The sequence below is a fragment of the Papaver somniferum genome, chromosome 2 (assembly GCF_003573695.1).
Source record: "Papaver somniferum cultivar HN1 chromosome 2, ASM357369v1, whole genome shotgun sequence".
NCBI classification, from domain to species: domain Eukaryota; kingdom Viridiplantae; phylum Streptophyta; class Magnoliopsida; order Ranunculales; family Papaveraceae; genus Papaver; species Papaver somniferum.
Genome location: NC_039359.1, coordinates 96502800 through 96513725, shown reverse-complemented (window position 1 = coordinate 96513725; position 10926 = coordinate 96502800). Strand labels below are relative to the sequence as shown.

The 10926-nt window shown below is 38.8% G+C and overlaps 1 protein-coding gene across 1 annotated transcript; it reads right to left on the bottom strand.

Annotated features, from left to right (window-relative positions):
* Nucleotides 1–4858: 4858 nt before the first annotated feature.
* On the bottom strand, nucleotides 4859–6075 carry LOC113351652. Its single transcript, XM_026595595.1, has 2 exons — nucleotides 5675–6075; nucleotides 4859–5495 (listed from the first exon to the last, which is right to left on the bottom strand). The coding sequence occupies exons 1-2, from the start codon at nucleotides 6073–6075 to the stop codon at nucleotides 4859–4861; spliced, it is 1038 nt and encodes a 345-aa protein (XP_026451380.1).
* Nucleotides 6076–10926: the final 4851 nt, after the last annotated feature.

Genomic DNA, 10926 nt, shown 5'->3' with positions numbered 1-10926 from the left:
CCAACATCTTCCTCCCTGCATATTTTCTCATATTCATAGCACCACCATCTCAAAATCAAGCCATTAACAGAGCCCATGTGTATCAGCAGCTCAAACTCATCTCAGATCTGAATTCAAACACATCTGTGCAACTTTGTTGGCTCAAATTCTCAAATTCCTCACTGTAACTTAATTACAACACATACCCATGATTATCAGCTCCTTAATCAACTAAACCCCATCGAATCAACAGCAGAACCACTTCAAATTCATAATCATCTGAAACCCTAACTTTCACCAAGAGAATCAATTCCTTTACGAGATGAAACATAAGTGTCTTCTTGTACTAACCTGCTCTTCTCATTCAACTCAACTCTCCCTCTCTCTGTTCTGCTTCTCGATTTCTCTCCGCAATAACAGCAACCGTGTTTCTCAAACTCTTACAGGCGCCATGGGTTTCTCTCGAGTTGGAAGGGGATAATGATTTGAGAATTCATTTTCTCTCAGATCTATGGGTGTAATAACAAGAATTACTACAGACACCCAGAATCCGGATAAGGACTGCCCATATTTCATTTAGCATGTCCGTTTTAGGGAACTGACAAACTTCATCAATCTTTCGCTCATAACTTTCTTGTATGACGTCGTAGTGACCTCATTCCTTCCTCGCTGGCTCCGTATTTTCGTTCTCTTCAAGGTGATAAGAAGAAATCCAAGATTTGAGCGAGTTCCACTTCTTTTTGCTCCAACGACTCCAAAACACCTATAAAACTCAAAATCAAACATAAGATACATAATTTACAAGAAAACATGTAAAGAAAGCATAAACAATAGATAAATAATTAAGGTGTTTATGACACCTATCGTTCGGTCCAGTGTTGATTGCAACTTGTAGTGTCATCGCAATCAAGTATCCAAAGTTTGACAGAATGACCACCAGGTACTTTACAAAATAGAGCAACATGACCATTCACTTACAGTAAATCCCTAGATGAATCACTGGAGTCTATATAGTTAGTATCATATATAATTTGATCAGCGATGAATTTAGGAACGAGAATTGTTCTGAATTTCTCACTTCCCACGTCAAATGCCACTATGACTTTTTCCTCAATATTACGTATATACATAAGCCAATCTGTGATCCAATAGATAGAGACATTCACATATATGGAACCATATGTGCCAAAATAAGAACCATTTTCAAGTTCGTGTTGAGGGACTTCTATAATATCTATACTTCTCCATGCATTATCACCAAGAGTCGACAACCTACATAAACTGGATCACAATCTCTTCTTGGGTGATAACATGTTTTTAGTTCCCAAAGACAAATCACTTTGTATTTCTTGGTGGCAGGATCGAATCCAAACTGAAATCTAGGATCGACGTTGCCTCCTTTATGCCAGAATGTTGTCGACATCCATGGTGTCAATTCCTGGGTACCCATATTGTATATACAAACACCATATTTTGATGTTGTGTCAGTGAAACAGATCAAACCGTTTACCGGTTTCAAAACTCCATCATAACGTAATTTTTCTTTATCGATAAATTGATCAAATTTGATGGAAGTCGTCTTCCTAACACTGTGACCAATCTTGGTGTCTTTTGTGCCTAGTCGACCTACCCCCTCACACAAATCGGCTGTCAAAATATTCGCTTGATATGACCAAAATCAATATGTATTGGAACAAATAAGGCAAGACATGGGCGTAACTTCGATCGAGAATGATATAAATCGATGAAGTAATCATCATCTTCGATTAGAGATAGTCAATGTTTAGACAGGCACTTGAACCGCATGAGTGACTCGATAGGTGTCATAAACACCTTGATATTTATCTATTGTTTATGCTTTCTTTGCATGTTTTCTTGTAACTTATGTAACTTATGTTTGCTTTTGAGTTTATTAGGTGCAATGAAGTCATTTGGACCAAAAGAAGAACGTTAGGCGCAAAAGGGCACAATGATCATTTCACAAGCAAGTGCTAATGGGATCTAGGCCAAGGATAAGGGGAAATCAAACTTTAAGGGATGTCACAGATCTGGCTGGTCTCGTATGCTGGGTGCCTATATCATTTCTCATCATTACCAAGCCCTAACTTCAAGAGAAGTGTTTCTTTTCTTCTCATTACTGCTGCCTGATACTGAAAGAGAGAAAATGGGTGCGGCTTGAGATGAGTTCACTGCAATTGAGAGTTTGAAAACAATATCAGATGAAGAGGATGAGACTTCAGAAATGGAGATAAATTGGGAGTTAGGGTTCCTGAATTGTGTTTGTATCTGAATTTGAGAAGAATCCAGGGTTGAATTCAGCTGGAGGATGAATTGGTGCTTGTTGATGGGTTATGGTGGTGATTTAGAACAGGATTAAGAATGGGTTTTGGTTGAATTAGGTGTTGGATTGTTTGAATCAAGAAATCAGAGATGTTATTGAGTTAGGGTTTTGAACAGATGGTGAAATCTGGTGGAGAAATTGCATTAGCAGAAGACCTGGGATAAGAGCTTAAAAGATTGATGGCAGTAGCAGTCGAGAGAGAAGATGAGTGAAGCTTTGAGGTTCACAGGGAATGTTTGTGTTGTTGCAGAAGCTGGCTATGGAGATTGTGGAGGTGTTCAGTTTGCGCATTACAGGGAGTAGGCCGTTATGTTACTAGGCTGAGTTCTTGCGGCAATGGGAATGTAATGTTCGCTTAACTGGGTTGCTATTGGTCTAACTGAATAGCTGAAAATGATCGAATCTGGTGGATGAATGGAAGATTTGAAATGGTGATTGCAGTTACAGTGATGGGTTCAGGGTTGCAGTTGTTGGTTTATCTTAAAAAGGAAGAAGATGGTGATTCTGTGTTGTTGATGGTGCTGGTAATTGAGCAGGGAGATGAATCGGGTGGTTCAATGGTTCTGGTGTTGATGGAAACTGTTGCAGTGAGCTTATATGAACATTGCAGGGGTTTGAATGAATTTCTGAAGCTGATTGTGTTGGGATGAACAAGATTGTAAAGGAATCAAAGATGGGGTAGTGATAATTGTTGCCATGAACTTCAGATGGCTTGATTGGGTACTTGTTAAATGTATATGGTGCTGAGATTCAATGTAATGCAAAGCTGAGAAAGGAAGAGAGTGTTATGCTGCTGCTGCTGGTGTCTACTGAAGATGGTTGATGGGTGCTGGTGGAACTGGTAACACATCTTGGTGGTGCCATGTCATGGAAGAGGAGAAATTGAACTCAGGGAGGTGGTTTCGAGTTGAGCAAATGGGTTGTGTTTGAGTCTTATTTCAGAAGAATGAGATGGTTGTAGCTGCAGTTTGGTGGTAGTTCTGGTGGAGTGCAATGGAGATTATGGAGCTGTGAATGGGTTTCTTCTCGAGTTCGATTTGGCAGTGGATGATATTTATGAAATGGGTTCAGCTGAACTAAAGCAGTTGCAGGTGGAGGTGCAGTTCTATTTGTGCTGCTACTGAGAAGAGATAGCTTGAGCTGTGGAAACAGAGTAAGTGATGCTACAGGTGGTGTTTATGTAGCTGTTAAGAAGGTGGTTGCTGTTCGAGAAAGGAGTTGGTTGCAACTACAAGTGGTGATGAACACAGGCATGGCAGGTGTTGATATAGTGCAAGCAGTGTGTGTGTTATATGGTTTTGGCTTGTGATTCAGGGATGGTGGTCCAGAATTGCAGAGACAAGATTGTGGTGCTGTTGGAGTGGGTTGCCGTCTGACCACGGTGCTGATGGGTTGTTTATGAATTCTGCAGAGTGCAGTTTGAGGTAGCAGTGAATGGCTGTGTTAGAATGAGTTTACAAAGTCACTGAAGCATTGCTCGCAGTTGGGGTTTGAAAGGAACTGATGCTGTAGAAGCTCAGGTTAAGAGATGTTGTTGTTGATCGAGGCAATAATGCTTGCAGGGGAGTTTGTGTAGCTGTTGAGTCTGGGGTGCAGTTTAAAGCCGAGAAGCGTGACGATCTCCAAGAAATGATGTTGCGGCTGTGAAGAGGAAATAGATGGGAATGTTTTGAGTTGAGAATTGAATCTGCAGGGCAGATGTTGCAGCAACACTTGATCCAAGAAACAAATGAAATGCAGGATAGAGTTGTGTGAGCTGCAGGAGATGGCTGTCGAAGAATGGCTCGAGTATGCTGTTGTAGTTGAGAGATGGATGAGCATTTGGCAGCGAAGGGTGTTAGTGCTAGACAACTGAAGAGAAGGTGATTCATGAGTTGCTGCAGTGAGATAAGATTACAGAGCTGCTGGTGCTGCAATGAAATAAAGGGAATGAAGGAGTTGGTTTGTGAGTTAGCTGCAGATAGCTAGGAACATGTTGTGTGCTAGCAGGGTGTTGGCTGAGTTGATGAAAGTGTTGCAGGCGTGTTACATTGCAGCTAATAGATGCATGTGTAGGAAACTGCAGGGACGAATGCCGCCTGGATTGATCAGAAAATAGTCAAAACTCGGACGGAATCGGTTATGGACGATTTGACTCAGTGAGTTAGCCCGAACCTGATTTATAGAGAAGGATTTTGACCTGTTTTTAGTGGGCTTCACTCATGGGCTGGTTCAACGACAGAGTTGGAACGTGAAGGCTCTCAAAGTATATAAAAATTATTTGATGCCAAAGATGTGAATTTTATTAACCAGAAGAGACTACAGTGTCTGCAATCAAAAGACTTTCACAATAATATCAGGGGGTTTATCTAACCATACCCTGTTGACTCTATACTTTCTACTGAACTTTGCTAACTTGTCAGCAGGTTTATTACAAGACCTAGGAACGAAATGACACATCCAATGAAGAATACTTTTCAAACTGTCAATGGCATCAATTAGAATGTCTTCATTTTCCCAAGCTATCACCGGTGCTTTCTTCATTATGTAGCTTTCAATTCATTGTAAGTCTGTTTCCAAAACTACATGAGTGTGTTGCAAAGCTTTGCTCCATTTGACAGCCTCTGAAAACGCCAGACATTCCGCGTGCTCGGAGACTTTTACTCCTGCATAGCACTTTATTGAGCATCCCCACCAGTTCCCTGCAAAATCACGCAACACCAAAGCAATTCCTGTTAGTTTAGTGTTTTTGTCGTAAGAAGCATCACAGTTTATTACATAAAAAGGTGACACATGAGGTTTCCAATGCAAGGTATTTGTTTTAGGCAGTCTAGCTACAACTCTGTCCCGTTGCTTCTTGTAAAGACCATCCAAATAAGAAGCAAAGCTCATGGCTTTTCTGGCAACTTCAACAGGATTTGCTTTCTTTTTTTGAAACTGGACTTCACATTTTTCATTCCAAATTGACCATGATACAGTCATTGCCAATTTTAACCAGCTTTCACTTCTACTTTTTTGTCGAACTGCATTCATCCATGATTCAAAAACAGTCGCAATGTTGCTGTGAACTCCAGCTAAAATACCTGATCCTCCTGGTATGATCATCCAAACCGCCCTAGAAAAAGGGCAGGTAAACAAAACATGCATAGTTTCTTCCATATGCTGATTGCAGAAAGGACAGCTGCTGTTGATATACCTGCAAGTTCGAGAAAGTCTCACATTTGTAGGTAGAATATCAGCTTGACATTTCTACCAGAAATGTGTTATTCTAGGCCAAATTTGGATAAACCATAGCTCCTTCCATTGTATATCAGTACCCTAAATCTTCATGGACACAACTGTATCACCCAAACTTATTCATGAAGTTTATTATACCTTGATTTTAAGCTGAAAATCCCATTCCTTGTGGGGTTACAAATTAATTTATCCTCAGTTGTTGTAGGTAGTCGCATCTGCAGGATTAGAGATGCAGTTTCCGGATCAAAAAGTTGCTGAACTAAGATGGAGTTCCATTGATTATCTTCTTGAATTATCAATTCAAGCACCCATATGTAGTTTTCACTGTGCACTGCATCCTGTCTTGGTGTTGGTGGTTCTGTCATCCCTAAGATCCAGACATCTAACCATATTTTAATTTTTGTACCTGATCCAACCCTCCATCGACTATTGGCTTTGATGAAAGGAAGTTTCTTTTGTAACCCCTTCCATGCCCAAGAACAGTCTGTTTTGTAGTTTGCATGAAGAATAGTTGTAAGAGGGAAGTACTTAGCTTGCATAGCTTTTACCCATGGTTCCTATGTATTAGTACAGATCCTCCACGTTGCTCTAACCAAAAGAGCTTGGTTCAAAACTTTGAGATCTCGAAAACCCTGTCCACCAAGATTCTTATGAAGACCAAGTTTTTTCCAAGATGTTATGTACATACCTCTATTTTCTGTGAATCCCCACCATAAATTTCTTTGTAAGCTATCAATCTGCTTTATAATGTCTGCTGGTATTTGGAGGCAATTCATAGAATAAAATGGTATGGTATTGGTCACAGTCCTTATCATCAACGACTTACAGCTCTGCGACATGGAATCACCATTCCATTTTGATAATCTGCCCTTCACTCTATCTACCAGACCCGTGAAGCACTCAATTTTCTTTTTTCCAATCAAGAGGGGTAAGCCTAAGTACCTTTCATTTGAAGACATTCTCGGCACTTTAAGTCTTCTGGTTAACAATCTGCAAAATCTTGGTGAAACATGGGCACTGAAAAAAAACACTTGATTTATTAAAGTTCACTAGCTGCCCTGACGCTTGTCCAAAATCTTTTACGATGTCAAGCAGGTTATTGACATTGTGCATATCTGCATTGATGAATAAGAGGCAATCATCTGCGAAGAATAAATGCGAGATGGAAGGAGCCCCTGCTGCAATCTTTATGCCTTGAATTTTGTTATTATTTTCTGCACGAATAAGTTGGCGAGAGAAAGCTTCCATAACTATTATGAATAGATATGGTGAAAGTGGATCGCCATGTCGAACCCCTCGAGTTGGTTTATATGGCTGGCATGGTGACCCATTAAGAAGTATCGAAATCTGTGTAGTGCTAATACACTGCATTATCAAATGATACCAGTCTTGGCTAAAGCGCATGACATCTTTCAGAAAAGACCATTCGAGCATGTCGAACGCCTTTGCCATATCAAGTTTCAAAGCCAAGTACTTGGAATTATCCTTTTTATTGTTCATTGTATGAACAATCTCTTGTGCAAGGTGAATATTGTCCGAAATTTGCCTCCCCGGTACATATGCTGCTTGTAGCGGTGAGATTATTTTCCTCATTACTTTCTTCATTCTGCAAGACATGATCTTCGATATTATCTTGTACGAAGTATTACACAATGCAATTGGGCGGAGATCAGTTGGGTACTGTTTAGTTTTTGTTTCTGGGATTAGGTTGACATTTGTAGCATTCAGGTTTTTGAGAATATAACCTGTACGAAAGAATTGCTTCACTGTTTCCACCACATCATTACCAAAGATTTCCCAATATGATTTGAAAAATCCAGGTGGAAATCCATCCAGACCTGGTGCTTTCCAGGATTTCATATCTTTAAGTGCGTTGAGTATTTCCGCATCATCTGGTATTCGAGTAAGTTCTACATTGTTTGCTTTCATGATAGACTTAGGAATGCATTGAATAATGTCTTCATTTTTTTCTGGATAGGTGGAAGTATGCGGAGAACCATAATGCTCGACAAGTAGCTTTTCCAGCTCCTTCCTTGTAGTACACCAATTGCCGGTTTCGTCTTTCAAAGCAGCTATGTTGTTTCGAGACCTTATCTTATTGGCATTTGCATGATGGTACCTCGTGTTTCTATCCATTTCTAGATAAAAATAATCCCTTGATTTTTGACCCCAAAAATCATTTTGGACTTGGTGCCAAAATTCTATTTGGTTTTCGACTTGCTGTACTTGACAATTGGTATCGTCAATAGGGACAGCTTGTTGAATTGCACTTAATTGCTGATGGGGAAGAAATATGTTGCTTTGGATATTTCCAAACTTCTCTCTATTTCATATAGAGACGAATCTTCTTGTAGTGCTTAATCTTTTGGAAAACTTGAAAGCATGAGAACCATCAACATGTTGTCCCCAAGATGCTGCAACTTTCTCTTTGAGAGAGTCATCTTTCTCATAACACTGGAAGTATTTCCAGTTTCTTTTAGTATCACCATTGGTAGTTGAGGTATCTATCATAATAGGGCAGTGATCCGACACAAGTTGAGGAAGGTGGAAGAGTTTTGCATCTTGGAACTGTAAGAACCATTCTCCGTTTACCAAAGCTCTGTCAATTCTCGATCTTCGAACTCCTGTGCCGTGTATATTGCTGGACCAAGTGAAAGATCTACCCGTATATCTAAGATCTTCTAAAACCGCTTCATATATCATGTTGACATAGGGTGCATCCCTTGATGAAGAAGTAGCTGTACTTGCAGAAGTAGCGCCTCCAGAAAAATTAGGATAATAACGAACTCTGTCTTCATCATTAAAAACAAGGTTTAAATCTCCAATTATCACCCACGGTTGATGTATGTTGCTGCTTAAATTCGTAATGTAAGTCCATTGTATCTCCTTATTATTTGGATATGATGAACCATACATACATGTTAGCAAAAATTCTGGTCTTGATGGGTCATCCTGTACCAAGACATTACTAATCCAAGAATCTGCATACACTATATTACAATGAAACCCATCTTTCCATAGGAAAATTAATCCACCAGCTAGCCCTATCGAGGAGATGAGTTTACTATTTGGATACTTTAAAGGTTTTATTAGCTTTTTCAATTTTTCCTCTCATATTTTAGCTTCTGAGATGAAGATAATGTCAGGGTCATATCGGTTGATTAAGTCTTTAAGGTGATCCCTAGTAGTTTTACTAGTGAAACCTTGGCAGTTCCATGCTATGATTCTCATGCTTATAGTATTAAACTGAGAAAAAGACGTATCAATGCAGTTATGAAAAACTTTTATATGGATGTAAGAATCGCAAAACAAAAGTTCAGATGAGAATAGAAAAGAAATAAAGGGAATAAATTTTACTACAAAAGCATGCTCCTCTTGATTATTGATAGTATCCATCTTTGTGTGATTTTCTTTAGGCGCATTAGCACAGGATTCCACCACATCCATGAGTTCAACTTGATCAGTAACACCCCCTCCATTAACAGCTAGAGTATGACTATGCATGAAGGATTAGATCCATTGGTTTGGATAGACTGGTTCCTAGCTCTCTTAGTGGTTCTAATTCTCATATGCATCATCTGAAATTTCCATATCCTTTTCAACATGAACATATCCATCATCATTTCTTCTTTTCCTTCAGTTCCATTAGTAGCATCTTCCTCCTTAGCAATACAGTGAGCTTCATATTCATCTTGAGTCATGGCTCTTTCTCGCAAAAACTCCGCTACTTCCTTACAGGTGTCTTCATTATGATCAATGGTGTAACATTTATCACATAAATTGTGGGGTTGTTTAAGCCAATGATACCTGATCCATGCCGGTTCACCTGAGTTAGTGTTCCACCATTCACCCCTTTTTAATGGCTTCTTCAAGTCAATCTCCATTCGTGCCGTGATCATATTGCCAGACCTTGGCCTACAGTTTTTGGGCTCAGTAGAAATTTTTGTTCCCAAGTCATCAATAGCTTCATCCACCACAGCTACATGATGATGCTCCAGCATAAGGCCTTTGAATTGAATATTCCAAGCTTGTTTTTGAAACACATAGTCCTTGTAAGCAACTTCAGTGGAGTAGACTTGGAGAGCTAAAAGGATTCTTTGTATGTTCCATGGTATTTTTTTTAAAACATCCTTCATATCTTTCTGTGAATTGAACTTGAAGACAAATAAATATTTCCCCAAAGTCTTCATCTCCCTTTTCCGGTAGTTTTTCCGGTAGTCGAACCAGTTGCTCCTCTAGGATTTCTTATGGCAGTAGCTTTCATCTTTTCAGTGATGTTGTTCATGCTGCTAGTATTTTCAGACTCCATTGTTTTACAGGGTATCAATTGTTGATTAGAATTAGGTTTCGAAGAGGTTCTATGGATTCTCCTAGGGTTTACCTCTCTTAAATATTGATATTGATAATTATAAAAGGATGGGAGGATATTTTGTTTCTTTAAATTTGGCTCAAAAATATTCCACATAAAAGGAGAATATTTGTAATTATGAATTGGTTTCATGAGATCCGAGAAGTTTTGATTTTTCCTGACATTTAGGGAAACTAAAGGCGGAAAGTTGAAAATTTTGAATTTTTTGAATTTGGATCGGTTCTTGACTCAGGAAATGATTCGAATAGTTAATGGATTCAAACATTTGATTTTGGGGATAATTGTGATTCTCATATTGAGAAATACTCGAAGCTGAACTCTATATTTTTAGCTAAATTGGTTTTTAAGGTGGTGCTAAGGTTGGCAATAAAGCCATGGTTGACAAAAATTGTCATGAAAACGATGCCACAATGAATCACAAAGGTCCAATACTGGTAGGGATCCATATGAAATCAAGAGGAAACCTGCAAGAATTAGGCTTCCATTAGTATTCAGAGAGAAGAAAGAACTACACAAGTATTATAAAACAAAAAACTTATGAAACAACATGAATAGATTTGTAGAATATTAGAGATTTCGCTAAATTATAAAGAACATAATCAAAGTAGGGTTAAAATCATAAGAACAGATGAAAAACAGTCCAAACAAATCATGAGAAGTAAGTAAAATTAGTAAATCACTGGAAAAAGTATGATTAAGATCAAAAAGCTAAAACAAAATTTTGGAACTGAGTCAGCTCAGTGTCACCCTTATATGTCCCTACTTTTGACACCCAATAAATATATCCTTATACAACAATAAATATGTCCTTACTTTTTAATAGCCTTATCCATTTAAAATTAGATTCCCTTAATACCCTCACTCATATAATATTTTTCTTTATTTCAAAATGCAACAAATTTATTCCTCTACCACTTCACCACCACCACTAGCACCACCACCACCAACATTCAACTACCATTCCACCACCACCGTTCAACAACCATCACCTACCAACCGCCACCACCACTAATATTCTACC